This window comes from Pinus tabuliformis, chromosome 7 (genome assembly GCF_031772625.1).
Source record: "Pinus tabuliformis cultivar Carrire ecotype Pingquan chromosome 7, CPIR1, whole genome shotgun sequence".
NCBI classification, from domain to species: Eukaryota; Viridiplantae; Streptophyta; class Pinopsida; order Pinales; family Pinaceae; genus Pinus; species Pinus tabuliformis.
Window position 1 is genome coordinate 1681469881 of NC_142293.1, and position 18256 is coordinate 1681488136.

General features: G+C 35.5%; 1 protein-coding gene across 4 annotated transcripts in view; it reads right to left on the reverse strand.

Annotated features, from left to right (window-relative positions):
* Positions 1-4385: 4385 nt before the first annotated feature.
* Positions 4386-18256, reverse strand: part of LOC149254926 (putative methyltransferase PMT6) — a 244546-nt gene continuing 230675 nt past the window's right edge. For all 4 annotated transcript variants that reach the window (XM_089460277.1, XM_089460278.1, XM_089460279.1 and 1 more), the window contains exon 8: positions 4386-5115. In XM_089460277.1, the coding sequence (XP_089316403.1) occupies positions 4957-5115 (159 nt within the window). In that variant the 3' untranslated portion in view covers positions 4386-4956. The remainder of the gene's footprint in view (positions 5116-18256) is intronic.

Sequence of the window (18256 nt, forward strand, 5' to 3'; positions counted from 1 at the left end):
ACAATAGACTTCTTTTCAAAATTGTAGGCAAAAAATGCCACAAGCATAAGCTCCTTATGTTTTGGACATCTGAAAATAGAATCATATTGGAGTTGGATGAAATATATAAGGGTTTTCACCCAAAAATCAGTCTCTCCTTTTCATAGAAAACTCCTAACTGTAACTTTGAAAAAAAAAACATTATAAATATTATTTTAATTATTTTATTGTGTTATATATATATATATATATATATATATATATATCACAACGATAAATAAAATATTTCAATATCTATATTGAGTAACATAATCTTATATTAACTTTATAGAGAGATAAAATAATTAAAATTTTATATTTTCATTGTTTACTACGATGAAGATGTGTAACTTTTTACATTTTAAAAATATTTTACTGCTAGTATTAAATAAAATATTTGAATATCCATGCTAATAAACATTTTTCAATATTAACTTCATATATATTTAATATTGAACATAAATAAAATATTTCAATGCTTACCTTAAATAATTTTATATCAACTTCATATATAGAGAGGAAAAGAATTAAAAAAAATTTACTTCTTAATAAGAAGGATGTGTAATTCATTCCATTTTCAATATGGAGCACAAAGCAAATGTTTAAAAAAAATATTAATGTGGGTCATAAATAAAATATTTCAATATAAACATTAATTAAAATAAAATATTTCAGATAAAACACTTCAATATCAACTATATAGATAAATACATAAAGCAATTGAAACTAAAATATATTTCTATTTGAGAGAAACTTTATTATCCTCTATATTTAAAGAACCATTTGGGTTTTTGAAATCGAGCCAAATCCATGAAACTTTATTATCCTCTATATCTAGAGAACAATTTGGGTTTTTGAAATCGAGCCAAATCCATGATGCCATCACGTTGGCCCAAGAGTGTTTACACTCGATAAAACAGAGGCATCAAAGTGATCAAAGTGATCTCATCCTTACATTAGATCTTATGAAAGCTTACAACTGTGTTGATTAGGAGTTTATGCGTATGGAAATCATAAGATTGGCATTTCAGATGATGTTGTCTAGTGGATTATTGTGTGTAACTTCAATCCAATTTGCAGTCTTGATAAATGGGTCCCTTCACGATTCTTCAAGCCTACCAGCAGCTTAAGACAAGTTTGTCCCTTGTCTTCTTAGCTATTTATCATTTTTATTGAAGGATTAAGCAGACTTATACATTTGGAAAGGATGAGGGGATATATTACAAGTATTAGGGTTTCCAAGTATTTACCTATCACACGTCTACCTTTTGTAAATGATGTTCTTCTATTTGGAAATGGTGCTCTTAATAAATGGAAAAATTATTACATAATTTATGTTACTTTCAGCAGACCTGCAAGCTTGTAAAGAATATGTTTGTTTTCATATATGAGGTGGATAATGGAATTTTATTGGATATTTCTGAGCTATTTATTGTTTAGGATAAGCCTTTAGCACAAGGCTTTACATACTTTGGGTTCTTCCTTAAACCAAATAAGTATGTTTTACAAGATTGGTGGTGGTTGATAGGGAAATTTGAAAGGAAGTTGAACTTATGGACTACAAAATGCCTATTTAGGGGAGGGAGACTCATCCTAGTCAAAGTTGTTTTGCAAAATGTGCTTATGTATTAGATACACATAGTCTCGGTGCCAAAATCTATTCTAAAAACATTGATTCCTTGATGGCAAATTTCATAGGGGTCGGTAGTGCTGACAAGAGGAAGATACATTTGGCAAAATTTGAGGATCTTACTAGGCCTAAAAAGAAAGGACAATGGGGACTTAAGAACCTTCAGTGGTTTAAATGGGCTCTCGCTATCAAAATTTTATGGCAGGCGATTGGTGAGGAAGGTCTATGGCAAGATGTGATAAAGGATAAATATTTTTTTGACACCCATGTGCATGTTTGGATTGGTTCAAACGTTTTTGCACCCACTAAGGTCTCATTCATTTGGTGTTTGTTGTTGAAGATAAAACATTGGTTAGCTGGAAACATAAAGTGGAAAATTGGAGATGGTACTAGAATGAATTTGTTGGATTTGCTGATAACTCATGTTTCCCATAGCAATTGGTCTATATCAATCATCATAAGGGGATCTTATATTTGAATCAAATTCAGAAAGTTATACATCTTCCTAGTTCAGGTATGATTTTGTTATCTCATAGCGATTTGGGATTGGAAGGAGAATGGGCAGTTGTATGGAATCCTTATATTTTGGACCTATATTGGGCAAGGGTAAGGTTGACATGGGATGCAGATTGCTTATACTGGAATGGAAATTCGGAGAATGGGAAGGTATTAGTAAAGGAGGCTTATATGCATTTCATTAATTCCATGGTGGTCACAAATCATTTACGGTGGTATAATAATCTCTGGAAATGAAAACTCCCCTTAAAATTTTTTGGATGGCTCTACTTAAAGAACAAAGTTTTGACATGGGATAATCTAGGAAAAAGAGGTTATCATGGACCTGGAAGATGCCTAATGTGCAAGGCTGAGATAGAAACTATCACCCATTTGTTTATGCAATGTTCATTTGCAACTGGGTATGGCAAAATGTTCTAAATACATTGAACGTCATTTCAGATTGGAATACAAATGGTATAAAGCATTGGAAGGATTTGAATCATGACTACGTCTCCCTTCCTTTTTGAAGACATGCCTCTTGATATTTTAAAAAGCCAGCATTCAAATAGTAGGCAATTTTAAAGAGACGGGTCCAACAATTAATGTCCCCAGTAACAGAAATATCCAGCGGCCACATAACCTTATGGATCCTCCTATGGGCTATTTTGATGGGGTTGTTCAATCTAACAATTGTGGATGTGGGGACATTATCTTCATGGAGAGGAACCACTTCTATAAGATACACTAAAATGGGGGAGTGGGCACAAACACAAAGATTGAACTAACTGCACTATGGGGAACTGTAACATGTGCAAAGGAAATAGGCATTACTTCACTGAATTTTTCTGGGGATTCAAAAAATGTGATTGATTGGGAAAATGAAATGGGTGCTCTAAATGCTCTCTTTAGAACACTGGAAGGATAGGGTCTGAGCTCTTATCAAATCCTTCAGATTTATATCCTTTACTCATATATATGCAGATCAACCATGTCGCAGATGAACACTCAAAGAAAAGGCTAAATCTTCTACAAAGATGTATTTGCATTCAAGAATTTCTTGAAGAGGAATGGATTGTTGAGGGAAGATTACCTGTAATCTAAGCCAGAGGACAAACTGCACTTACATAGATTTCATGCTGTCAGTTTTTGTAGACTGTCTATTGGATTTTTACTTTTAAAAAGCTTATAACTGGTGACTGAACATAACAAGGGACATTTTGAAGATTATAGATCAGTTTTGTGTTTGTTGTAACAAAGAGAAATGCTACGATGTAGTGTGTAAACTCATATATGTTAATATAAGATATTTATTTTTTCTATTTGAAAATAAAATATATATATTTAATGTTGACCATAAACAAATTATTTAAATGCCCACCATGAATAAAATATTTTTATATCAACTTGATATTAAGAAAGAGAAAAAGTAATTGAATATAAAACAATTGAATTACTTTTTAAAAAGAGGAATGTGCAATTCATTCAATTTTAATATGGAGTGGGAAGCAAATGTTTTAAATAAAATTGATATAGGTCATAAATAAATATTTCCTAAAAATTTTAACATGGAATAGAAAGCATATGTTTTAAATAAAATTGATGTGGCTCATAAATAGTGTTTTGGTCCTAGAGTATGACCTAAAACTACTAATTCACTAAGAGTTCATCTTGTTTGGGTGTAACTAAACAAGTTAATGACCCAAAACCTAAAGGAATCTAATTGGCTAAGAGTTCATCTTGTTTGGATGTAACTCAACAAGTTAATGACCCAAAACCTAAAGGCATCTAGCAAGAGTGAAAGTCTGCCCCCTGCAGACCCCAACAAATTATTTCAGGTGGCTAATTTTTATTTACAAACAATGATATAACTAGATGTCAAGGTCTTGAAATTGTATCAACAAAGTCTGGACGAGTAACCCTGAGTATTATATGCTTTTAATAAACAAACTGTCACCTCCCAGCCCACAAGATATAAGACTAAAACAACTAGTAAAGACTAGAATTGTCTGCTACTGAAAGCAATATAGATAAACTTACGTGGCAATAACTTTTGGCAATAGTGTGTTTTTAATTAAAAAAACTGGTATCTCATATTCAACATTGATAGAGTCCAATATTCATACCATGTAATCAATTTCCATTTGTCAGATGTGCCTTGATATCAATTTATATTGCAAACAGGTGTGTCTGTCGACCAATTTGATTGCTTCATGTTGCTCCATCGTTGTGATGTATATCCTAAAAGCCAAATACTACCAACAACGGTAGCCTTATATTACAAGAGATTTGGAGCAAATTGAAACAATTCTGAAATTACAAGAGATTTGGAGCAATTTAAACAATTCTGAATACCTATAGGCTCAACCCATATGCTCAATACGTGGCTCATCCCATTCGCTCAATACATCCTCGCCAAAGATGGGGTTCTTTACCAACCTGGTAAAGCATACACATGTCATCGCTTTGGATGAAAAACATTAAACCAGTCGATATAAGTGGAAAATATTGTATTCCTGCAGACAAATTCTCACTGGCTAGACTTAAATGCCTTCGTGCTACAAGGGTGGAACCATCTATCGAACTAATGTTGTTGACTAATCTGTTTCCTTGTTATGGAAACATGCAAAGAGACCAGAGCATTGCTGTGAACTGCAGCAAGATTACTGAACAAAACCCATTGTCATCAATCCTAAACGGCTTTGTTACATTTAAAAAGCTCAGACTATGAGTCAATACTGGCTTTGTTCAAAAAATATTGATATAATTCACACATTTAGACGTGTAATCGGCACAACTCAAAAAAATAAAGATTACACTGTTATCCAGAACTTCTTTTGGCAAATTAGCAGTTGCTCTACTTGGTTTCCAACACCTTCCAAATTATATACTTTTGCATCCCAGAGAAACCTGGGTGCAATATCTGCCACTTCTGAGATTATGGTCGAGTCATCTCGGATGATGAAAAATCCCTGCAACCAGTGATTCAATTAGTCTAATTTCTCTAAATGGCCAATCCTTAAGAAAATATCATCAAAAACATTATCCATATATGTAAGGTATCTCCAGGGATATAAATCAAAAATAGTATCCATATATGTAAGGTATCCCCAGGGATATAAATGCACGCATAAATATGCAAACTAGCATATCTAGGTAAGGAAGATTCAACCGGTGCGTTACCCCTAAAATTTAGTTCTAAATAGCTTTAGACAACCAAGTACACACCAAGTTCTTGAGAATCAGAAATTGTTAGAGCATAAACTTGTTTCTTGACATCCAACAATTATTTTCTAACTTCTGATAAACCACTTTAGTCTGGCTAACATTAACGTGGGCTTTCTTTAACGCATTTTAAATTGTAAACTATTGTTAGGAAAGTAAATAACACATAAACCTAGTAAAACAGACAACCATACTTATTATATTCATAAACACATAACCCTATAAAATTATACCTATCACTCAAACAAAATCTCGACTTGACATGTTAAGCCTTTTCTATCTTATTTTAATACTTAGAGGATGATATTGACGGTGAAGATTCCAATATACATAATGATTTTGGTTGTATGTAGTTATTTGTTGTAGCATGTGAAAATATCCTAAAACCAACTATCTAAGAAAAATGATCATATCTAGTTACTTGCGGGTAATATTAACTTTTACATGCAGTAGAAAACGAGAAAAAGCAATCACACAGTGCACAAATATTTCTGCCCTTCTAAATCAGTTCAGCATTCAAACTTATCTTCAAAACATACAAGAGCTCCCTTACAAGAAAAATAAGGCTCTGAGAATTAATCAAACAAACAGCAAACCTGAAAATTACAGTTTGCATGGACATCAAGGCAGTCTGCCCTCAAATCCCTACTGCATTACGGAATCTGTATGGACGGCGGTACAACCTTGTCTACTAGGATGTATGGCTTCTCTTGTCCTTGCTGCTAACTTGTTGTTTGTCCCTGCTGAAGACTGGCTTCCTTCTCCTTGCTGAAATATGATAAAATCCTCGCCAATAGCTGAAAATCAGATCTCTGATTTTCTCCTTCACTCACATGATTTGTGAAATGAATGTGTTATGTGTCTTTGTCCTTTGTCCTCTCTTTCTTTTATAACTTTGACATGAGCCAAAAACCTAATCTTCAATAGTTGAGATCTAACCGTGAGATCAATGGCACTCTTTTAATTAAATTGTTAAGTGACTCACTTTAGTCACTATTAATTAAAAATCACTTTAATAAAAGAATGTTCACTTTATTAATTAATTAATAAAGTGAACTTCTGAAAAAGCATAGGATACTTTTAATGATGATTTCCATAAGTAGACACCCTCATGGAAATACCTGTCTAAGCTACAAACATTAACACTCCCACTTAACAAGGAAGGTATTCTCCACCACTCCAAGCTTGTCTCGAAACTAGACGAATTTTCCCTTCACCAAAGCCTTGGTGAAAATGTTTGTCAACTGCTCCTCCGTAGAAATATATTGGAGCTTGACTACTCCTCTCAGCACCATGTCTGTGATGAAGTGGTAATTGAGCTCAATGTGCTTTGATCTGCCCTGAAACATTGAATTCTTAGAGAGTTTGATACAACTCTGGTTATCGCAATGCATCACTGTCGGCTCAAGCATCTGACCAAACAATCCTATGAGTAGTTTGTGAAGCCAAATCACTTCACAACTAGTTAGACTGGACGCCATGTACTCTGCTTCAACTAAACTCAATGCTACTGAGGTTTGCTTCTCGCTAGAGCAGGAAATGATTATTGACCCCAAATTGAAGCAGCACCCAGAGGTGCTCTTCCAATATGTATCACTACCAGCTCAATCTAAACCTAAGTACCCCTGCAACCTCACACCATCTCCACCAAGGTACTGCAATCCATATCCTATTGTGCCCTGCAAATATCTGAGCACATGCTTTGCTGCAACCCAGAGAACCTCCCTCGATTCCACAATGAACTAGCTTAGGGTGTTAACAGTAAAGTTGATGTTTGGTCTATTGAAAGTGTAACTTAGGAGGTACTCCCACAACCCTTGGGGTACTAGGTTGTGTGGAGTTGACCCACAAAAATGATGTTTTCTGGGCAATGTACCCAAGTGGTGGGCTTTGGGCACAAGTTGGTGGGCTAAAGACGCAAAAGAAATAATTGTTTATTCTATTAATAGTGTGAGGGCACCATTGATGAGTAAATAGGGGCACCTAAGGCAATGATGGAAGATATAAATACAAGTGACCCAAGGAGCAATCAACACACACATTGCAACTCATCTTGTGTAAGACATTACCCAAGATAAGTAGTCGTAGATCTAAAGTGGAGAATGATTTAAAGACTTTCTGTGTTTGGAAAGCATACTTGCATTAGAAAAGAAGATTGAAGGTACTTCTCCTAAGCCTAGTTGTTGGAACGAAATTTTGTGGCAATAGGCCAAATCGTGGAGCCTCATATCTGCTGGAAAATAAAGCTGATTTTGCCTGTTCTGTTGGAAAGGATTGATTCCCTAATTTTGAGTTCAAGAAGGGGCCGAAAGGTCTAAAAAGAAGGCTAGAATAGGGCCATATCTCATCAGCTCCAAGCGAAGAAGAAACAAAAGGGTCGAGGTTAGTTATAGTGATCAAAGGTGGAAGATTTGAGGTCAATGAGGCCTCAGGAAGGTTTGACACAAGGCCGAAATTTCTTTGAACTGAGCAGAGGCCAACAAGGAGGAATTGGGCAGTGTCTTGGTGTAGATGATTGCAAAGATTATGCAATGAAGTATGTTTGTGTATTATGTGTATGGACAACTAGTTTTGGAAGCCAATTGTAATATGTATAGTGACATGGAAGAAGCTTACTCACTGTGAGAAGGTTGATTGGTTGGACCTGATTGTGCAAGAGTTTTGGAGCAGCGAACCCCTTGTGAGTATCTACGAGCAAAGGTCTCGATGAAGCAATCTCTATGAATAAAGGTGGCAAAGGACCTACCAGGTGTTCAGTGACTAAAGAGAGCTGAAAGGGTTGTCGTATATACTATTAAGTGTATCTTCAGCAAGTTTGTCATTTTTGTCATTGTTCTTGGGCAGATTCATAATCAAATGTTGTTGACTTTAAGCCTGTTGACCACTACGTGTCAATGACCCATAACAGTACACCCCCTTTTTTCACAAAAGGGATAGCGCCTAATCGATGTGTTCGTGTCGTCCAGCTATCATCATCAACTTGATCATCATCTTATAATGTAAACCCAATTTGCATGTGTATAATGTAAATAATCTCAGCAAATCTGTGTCGTGTACGTAATCACCTAGGTAAACTTACTTTTCTGGTAACGATCTACATTCTGGGAGGTTTTTTGTCTCACCGATCTATTCTCAGATGATCGGCAGAGTTTTCCTTCAGCCTTACCCCAAACATGGAATGGATTTTGTCACTGGGATCTTAGGGGAGTCCTAGTGTTCTAGATCAAGTCTATGTAAAAGTGATTTGGGAATAATCCTAACTATTTGGTTAGGTTATTTTATTACAAATTGATTGATCTGCTAGATTATATTTTTGTCTGTGAGGGTCCTTTTCAGATGGGTTTTTCCCTTTGAGATGTAAAAAATGTGAAAAATCATGATGTAAAAGTGTCTTGAGAGTTGGAAAAATAATTTATCCCCTCATAGGTTAATTAACTAAATTTTCTGACCAAAATTAATTAAAATCCTAAGCCAGAAATTTGATTAATTCTAGATCCTAAGTGAATTTAAATTTTCCGAAGAAAAAATTCGTGGGTCCTTTAAAAAATTAAATTTTAAGAGGTCCAGGGGCTAAGGTTAATTGATTATTTTGCTAAATTTTATATCTTTGGTCCCTGGGGTTAAGTCAAAGTCAAAATTTTGAGGAAATTTAATTTAAAACATTTAATTGAAAAATTCGAAATTTCCTAAATATTTAAAATTTCGACAGATGAGATTAAAAGAAATTTTGATCCTCATCAACGGTCGAAATTGCTTTGACAACGATCACTCGAACTAGCCGTTGGAGGATTTATCTTTAAATAGGAGGTCATTTGTCAGTCAGTATGATCTGATCTTTTGATCGTGTACTAAGCGAAAAGCTCTCTTGTAATCTTTTTATGAGCAATAAAGGAAGACTTTGGGGTTAATTTCTGTTGGTGTTACTCTTCGTGGAAATACTGTAAGATGTGTCATTTTCATGCGTAGATTTCTTTTTAGCCATTGATTATAGCTTTCTAAAGAGTGATTTGAGTACAGGTATCTTGTTCAGTCGTTGGGGTTTGAATGATAATTTAAGTTTTGAATATAATAGCAGGTATCTCTATTAAATATGAATTTTATTATTGTTTTCTCGCTCTATGTTGACGGTTGAATTGAGTTTTGCAGGAAAATCCTTGATTATTAGATCATCGGGCGTTAGGGGAAGTTCTCGGTTGAGCCAGCCAACTTCCGGTCCGTGTTTTCTAAAGAGCCCAGCTTAAATTTGATCCCGGGCTTGTCATAAGATATTTTTTATGGGTGATGCATGAAGGGTTTGGAACTCAGTACCTCCTTTAAAATTCAAAACAAAAAATTTATTTTTTTTGTGCTAAATCGTTAGATCTCGCTGTTGAGAGCCTCAGATCATCAAATCTGGGAGCGGAGTCGGACTCACACTCCCCAAATCTGATAGATCTGCTATTTATGTACATAGATCTGTAATTTTCTTCAGTGTTCTAACTTGGTTTTTTATTGGGTTTTAGTTTTTTTTGAGTCATTGTATATATCGTTTGTGTGTTTCTTGTTGTCCTGTAGTTGCAGATCTGAAGCAGAAAACTGTGCAGGGTCTAGATCTAGTCCCTGGAGGGTAAGATCTGGATCTATGAGGTTCATCAGCATAATTCTGCAAGGAGATTATTCAATTAATTTTACAGTCTAAGGGTTTTAAGAGCTTCAAATCTAAAAAAATTTATAAGATCTACGAATTTCGTAGTAGGTGAATTTAAAATTTTAATTAAAATTTCCAGAAAGACTTCAAAGGGTTTCTAGGATTTTTTCCCTGGTTCTTTGGGTTTCATTGTGCAAATTCGAAATTTTTTAAAACCCTCTCAGCCATAGAACTCCTGTTTGCTTTAGCTCTTGACTGTTTGATGCGCCATTCTTCTGCATATCAAGCAGCCCTCCCATCGCAGGCCTCCATGCACGCTGCTGATTTGCCTTCAAACCCTCGCTGGTAGCCATATCTGCATTTCGAAATTTCATCCATCACTATCCCTTTCATCATTCCACGCTACTCTTCCTTTCTCCTACGTTTTTTTTTGCCCATCTAGTTTCTCTTCCCTTCTCACTTTTCCTAGCTGCTTTCCGCTACCTGAACTATCCTTGCAGCAGCCACATTCTCCATCTTCCACGTAGCTTCCTTAACCTGCAAGAAAATCGTTGCATACGCTTCAACTGCAAACAGCAAACATCTCTGCTCCTTTCCGCTGCCTGAAATCCTCATGTTGCTCTCAAGCCTTGAAAATAAAAATAAAAATAAAAATAAATAAAAAAAGGGAGGCCCGTAGTCTAATCTGCATGTCCATCGTTCATACTCCTCCCATCTCCTTCAACGCGGAGCTTCCCTCACCTAGCCATAGTCTTGCTCCACCCGCGTATCCCTTCAAACCCTCATAGCTCCCTCCTCCATTCCACTATTCCTAACCCCTGCCATCGCTTCACTTATTTGCTGCTACAGTGCTCTTTCTCTACTATCCGGGCATCTATCCCTCAGCTTAGGCCACTCCACGTGAGTTGTGTTGCCTTCGCTGAGCTGCATCATCGAGCTCCTCAAATTCATCCACGCAGCCTTTCCTTCCTCACTGTGCAGATCCACAAACCTCCCTTCCGTTGTTGCATCGAGCTACCTAAACTGTAGTCACTCTTCCCTTCCCTCGTTGCACCTTCTCCATGGCTACCTTCAGCTCCTCATCGCTCCATTGTTGACCTGCTTGTTGCCCCTGTGTTATTCCTCTAGCTCCCTTTGTCTAGCAAACCTCTCCTCGCTGCTCCTTGCCGCTGTCTTTCAAACCTACAGTCAACAATCCAAAACATTAGACTTTTTTTTGTCATTGTGATATACGAGTTAGTCTCGTTTAGGGTTGGTGCATTTTTTTATTTCATTTAACTAAGACTTAGGTTAGGTTTCATTAAGACTTTAACAAGTAAAAATAATAAATTTCGATTTAGTTTTGGTTCCATTTTTTTATTTTATTTATTTATGATATTAATTTTACATTAAAAATCTAAAAACATTTAAAAAAATATAAAATCCTAAAAAAAAAAACTTAAAAAAAATTCTAAAACTTTAAATTCATTTTAAAACATATAAAAAATCTAAATCTTAAAAAATCTAAAATATTTAAAAAATATAAAAATCTTAAAAAACATTAAAAAATTAAAAAAAATTCTAAAAATCTTAAATTTTTGGTGACTTGAGAATTAAAAATGAAATAAATTAAGGGGTTTTCGCTTAAACATTAAAATTTTTAATGTGGCCTATGGCCCATTAAAAATTTCATTTTTTTTAACCCGTTGATTTGTTTTACTTCTTTAGTTATCGCCTAAGGAATAATCAAGATTTAAATTTGAAGTTCCTTAGTATTATTAAATGCAATAAAAGTTTTAGATCATATTTGGTTGTTGGACAAAGTTAATTGAATCTAGATCTGGGCAGTTAATGAAAATCATTTTAGATCTGGAATCTCTTGCATGTTAAAGTTTTGGGCGTTTATATTAATCATTCATGATTGTCACTGTTCGTCACATATTGGAAAAATATTATGGATGACTTGTTTTCTTACTTAATCTATTGTTAATTCAAATTAAAGGCACTGGTCTATAATTATCTCTAGTTGGTGGTCGTGTCTTGGTTACGTTAGCGTTTAATCTATTCACTTGAGTTAATCAAGATTCATTCATCAAGTTGTCCATCATTAAAATCTCCTAGAGCTCGTGTTCCACAAGCTTTCTCGTCCATTTACCTTAGGGACTACCCCCCTTGCCTTGCCTAGGAGAGAGTCTAAACAGAGTGAGTAAGGATCGAGAGTGACAGCCCTTACTCTGACCATTGTTGCGGTGCCTAGACACTTTGCGCGGCAACATTTTTGGTGTCGTTTCCAGGGATAAAGTTTTTCTATCCTTAGTCCTCACGACATTCAGCTTCCATCTCTCTCATCTCTCTCATTTCTCATCTTTCGGTTCATTTTTTGTTTGGGTGGCGACTCCACTTCTTCCATTTATTATCTCTCAGACAAGAAGCCCTCCCTTGTTTTCGGTTGTTTGTTGCCTTTTGGATCCTAAAGTTAGATTCATGTTCAAGTGGCAACTCCACTTCTTTCATTTCTTACAAGAATTTCTACTAGAATCTCACTTCTAGTGGATTTCTTGATTTTCTTGAGCAGGGGTCTCTCTTTATCATCCATTTGGTCCCTCATTAATCCTTCAGGCAATTCATCATGGATGATTCATTTACCCCGTGTCATTTTATTGATTTTCTCCATGATATTCCGGAAGTGGCCATTCATAAGTTGTCTTTGTTCTCGGGTGGTGATCCAGTCATTGTTAGAAAGCATCTATGCAAATTTACTCATACAATACTCAGATATTATTGTTCTCCCCAATATGATCATGAAGATGTCAAAATGCATCTATTTGCCTTTTCTTTAGAGGGTGATGCTTTGAATTGGTTTAATAATTGTCCTGAAGATTCTTTCGCTTCTTTACAAGACATCGTCAATGCCTTTAAAGATAGATATGGTTATCAAGATAGCTCACCTTATGTCCCTAAAATTATGCAATAGAATGAAAGTGATCTTGTGAAGGATCCAGCTATCAATGAAAGATTTCAAGACAATTCTCCATGTCAGAATGTGCCATCCACTTGTACCGTTGCAGATCAAATCCATGACAGCGGGAAAACAGATACAAGTTGTCAAATCAGCGTCGACAATGAAAGGGAAATGATAAGCAAATTATAGAAGAACTAATGCAGCTAGTAAAAAATATGGAGCTTAATCAATAAAAAATTTGTAATTGATTATGTCAAGGATATGATAACTTTATACACCCACTTGGAAAAACGCGATAAGGAGATGGAAATCATGAAAATTAAACACTTTGATCACGTAACCTCCGTAGTAGAAAAGTGTGCTCAGAATATGGAGGATATGAGGACCGACATGCAGAAGGAAATGAAAACCATGAAAGCTAATCATGGCAGAGAAAATAATTCTATGCAAATCAAGCTATTAGCCCTAGAGGAAAATATGACGATCATGGAATTTAATCATTCAAATCACATGATTGCCATGGAAACAAGTTATCAAGAAGAAATAAGTTCGATTCAAAACAGATTGTCAACTATGGATGAAGAAATGACCATCATGAGATTCGATTATAATAATCAGCTAGCTATCATACAAGCAAATCATCAGAAAGAGATAAACTCTATGCAACATTGCTTGATGTCCATAAAAGCAGATAATGACAAAGTAGTAAAAGATATGGAAGCTAGTCAGAGATGTCTTCAGAGTAAGTTATTGAGCATCGAGGAAGACCATGCCAAGGAAGTCAGTGCTATGAAGGTTGAACACTCTAACCAGATGGATGCCATAACAATACAGGTATAGAAACTTCAGCATCAGTCAGAGGATGAAAGAAACAAGGAAACATCAACAGATCATAAGCCTCCCTATCTGCTGCAGCAAGCTCCATCTTATTATGAGGTCCTTTGTTCCATTGAAAAGTGGCTAATTGAAGGTGACTTGGATAAAATGGAAATTAATAATCAAGTTGATGCTCACATGGTTAATCCACCAAATCAAGTTATAACTCATGACACTTGTGAGACTGATCCATCATTCTTGACAGAGCAGATGCAGAATGAAGAGAGACATGTCATGCATATCTTACATACTTCATCTGAAAGTTTTGAAACAGAATGTTCCACATCGTCAGTGATACAACCTGCCACAAAGAAAAAGCGCAAGAGAAAGAGAATGAGAAAGCGATTTGATGCATTAGATGGCCGCGAGCAACTTGATTTTCGGATAGGAAAAAGTCCTATCGTATGCAGAATTGGACATGGCACATCCAAGAAACAGCCGACAGATTTACCTGAAAGCAGGCAAATGCTCAGTACGCACTATATTGAACACATTTGATGCCATGGGCATCTTTGTATTGTATTTCTAACCTTATGCCATGTTATTTCAGTATTTCATTTTGTAGTTAGATTTGGTTTTTCATGTTGTTAGACTAGTTAATAAATGAATAGCTTATATCTTTCATGTGCTTAACATTATATGATGATTTTTGGACCAACGCTACTTATGTTTTGTTGTGTGTTGCGTGGATGCAGATTCTGGATTCTCACATTCCTCCAATGCAGCGACGTGTCCCCAAGTAGAGCCAGATGTTGACCACTACATGTCAATGACCCATAGCAGTACACCCCCTTTTATCACAAAAGGGATAGTGCTTGATCGATGTGTTTGTGCCGTCCAGCTATCATCATCAACTTGATCATCATCTTATAATGTAAACCCAGTCTGCATGTGTATAATGTAAATAATCTCAGCAGATCTGTGTCGTGTATGTAATCACCTAGGTAAACCTACTTTTCTGGTGACGATCTACATTCCGGGAGGTTTTTTGTCTCACCGATCTATTCTCAGATGGTCGGCAGAGTTTTCTTTCAGCCTTACCCCAAAGCCAAAATGGATTTTGTCATTGGGATCTTAGGGGAATCTTATTGTTCTAGATCGAGTCTATGTAAAAGTGATTTGGGAATAATCTTGACTATTTGGTTAGGATATTTTATTACAAATTACTTGATCTACTAGATTATATTTGTGTCACAGAACTGGGTAATCTGTGAGGGTCCTTTTCAGATCGGTTTTTCCCTTTGAGATGTAAAAAATGTGAAAACTCATAATGTAAAAGTGTCATGAGGGTTGGAAAAATAATTTATCCCCTCATAGGTTAATTAGTTAAATTTTCTGGCCAAAATAAATTAAAATCCTAAGCCAGAAATTTGATTAATTCTAGTCCCTAAGTGAATTTAAATTTTCCAAAGGCAAAATTCGTGGGTCCTTTAAAAAATTAAATTTTAAGAGATCCAAGGACTAAAGTTAATTGATTATTTTGCTAAATTTTATACGTTTGGTCCCTGGGGTTAATTCAAAGTCAAAATTTTGAGGAAATTAATTCAAAAATTTAATTTTTGAATTAATTAAAATGCATTTAATTGAAAAATTCGAAATTTCCTCAATATTTAAAATTTCGATAGATGAGATTAAAAGAAATTTTGATCCTCATCAACAGTCAAGATTGCTTTGACAAGGATCACTCGAACTAGCCGTTGGAGGATTTATCTTTAAATAGGAGGTCATTTGTCAGTCAGTATGATCCGATCTTTTGATCGTGTACTAAGCGAAAAGTTCTCTTGTAATCTTTTTTTGAGCAATAAAGGAAGACTTTGGGGTTAATTTCTGTTGGTGTTATTCTTCGTGGAAACACTGTAAGATGTGTCATTTTCATGCATAGATTTCTTTTTAGCTATTGATGATAGCTTTCTGAAGAGTGATTTGAGTACAGGGATCTTGCTCAATCGTTGGGGTTTGAATGATAATTTAAGTTTTGAATATAATAGCAGGTATCTCTATTAAATCTGAATTGTATTATCGTTTTCTCGCTCTATGTTGACGACTGAATTGAGTTTTGCAGGAAAATCTTTGATTATTAGATCATCGGGCGTTCGGGGAAGTTCTCGGTTGAACCAGCCAACTCTCGATCCGTGTTTTCTGAAGAGCCCAGCTTAAATTTGATCCTGGGCTTGTCATAAGATATTTTTTATTGGTGATGCATGAAGGGTTTTGAGCTTAGTACCTCCTTTAAAAATAAAAAATAAAAATAAAAAATATTTTTTGTGCTAAATCGTTAGATCTGGCTGTTGAGAGCCTCAAATCATTAGATCTGGGAGCGGAGTCGGACTCACACTCTCCAGATCTGATAGATATGCTATTTATGTACATAGATCTGTAATTTTCTTCAGTTTTCTAACTTGGTTTTTTTTGGGTTTTAGTTTTTTTTGGTCATTGTATACATCGTTTGTGTGTTTCTTGTTGTCCTGTAGTTGCAGATCTGAAGCAGAAAACTATGCAGAGTCCAGATCTAAGCCCTGGAGGGTAAAATATGGATCTGTGAGGTTCATCAGCATAATTTTGCAGGGAGATTATTCAATTAATTTTACAGTCTAAGGGTTTTAAGAGCTTCAAATCTGAAAATTTTTATAAGATCTGGGAATTTCGTAGCAGGTGAATTCAAAATTTTAATTAAAATTTCCAAAAAGATTTCAAAGGGTTTCTGGGATTTGTTCCCTGGTTTTTGGGTTTCATTGTGCAAATTCGAAATTTTTTAAAACCCTCACAGCCATAGAACTCTTGTGTGCTTTAGCTCTTGGCTGTTCGTTGCGCCATTCTTTTGCATATCAAGCAGCCCTCCCATCACAGGCCTCCCTGGACGCTGCTCATTTGCCTTCAAACCCTCGCTGGTAGCCATATCTGCATTTCGAAATTTCATCCATCGCTATTTCTTTCATCATCCCACGCTGCTCTTCCTTTCTCCTGCATTTTTTTTTGCCCATCCAGTTTCTCTTCCCTTCTCACTTTTCCTAGCTACTTTCCGCTACTCGAACTATCCCAACAGTAGCCACATTCTCCAACTTCCACGTAGCTTCCTTAACCTGCAAGAAAATCGTTGCATACGCTTCAAATGCAAACATCAAACATCTTTGCTCTTTTCTGCTGCCCGAAATCCTCACGCTACTCTCAAGCCCTAAAAATTAAAAAATTAAAAATTAAAAGAAAAAAATTAAAAAAGGGAGAGGCCCGCAGTCTAATCCGCATTATTCATCGTTTATACTCCTCCCAACTCCTTCAACGTGTGAGCTTCCCTCACCTAGCCGCAGTCTTGCCCCACCCATGGATCCCTTCAAACCCTCATAGCTCCCTCCTCCATTCTGTTGTTCCTAACCCCTGCCATCGCTTCACTTATCTGCTGCTACAATCTTCTTTCTCTGTTATCCCCTCATCTATCCCTCAGCTTAGGCCTCTCCACGTGAGTTGTGCTGCCTTCGCTAACCTGCATCATCGAGTTCCTCAAATCCATCCACGCAGCCCTTCCTTCCTCACTGTCTAGATTCGCAAACCTCCCTTTCGTTGCTGCATCGAGCTACCTAAACTGCAGTCACTCTTTCCTTCCCTTGCTGCACCTTCTCCGTGGCTACCTTCAACTCCTCATCGCTCCATCGTTGACCTGCTTGTTGCCCCTGCGTTATTCCTCCAGCTCCCTCCGTCCAGCAAACCTCTCCTCGCTGCTCCTTGCCGTCATCTTTCAAACCTGCAGTCAGCAATCCAAAACATTCGACTTTTTTTTCATTGTGATATATGTGTTAGTCTCTTTTAGGGTTGGTGCATTCTTTTTTTTAATTTCATTTAACTAAGACTTAGGTTAGGTTTCATTAAGACTTTAAAAAGTAAAAATAATAAATTTCGATTTAGTTTTGGTTCCATTTTTTTTATTTTATTTATGATTTTAATTTTACATTAAAAAATCCAAAAACATTTAAAAATATATATAAAATCCTAAAAAAAAAAAAAAATCTAAAACATTTGAATTCATTTTAAAACATTAAAAAAATATAAATCTTAAAAATCTAATTTATTTAAAAAATATAAAAATCTTAAAAAACATTAAAAAAATTCTAAAAATCTTACATTTTTGGTGACTTGAGAATCAAAAATGAAATAAATTAAGGGGTTTTCACTTAAACATTAAAATTTTTAATGTGGCCTATGGCCCATTAAAAATTTCAAATTTTTAACCTGTTGATTTGTTTTACTTCTTTAGTTATCGCCTAAGGAATAATCAAGATTTAAATTTGAAGTTCCTTAGTATTAGTAAATGCATATTTTTCTATGGTCAAGGTGCAATAAACGTTTTAGATCATATTTGGTTGTTGGAGAAAGTTAATTGAATCTAAATCTGGGCAGTTAATGAAAATCATTTTAGATTTGGAATCTCTTGCATGTTAAAATTTTGGGCGTT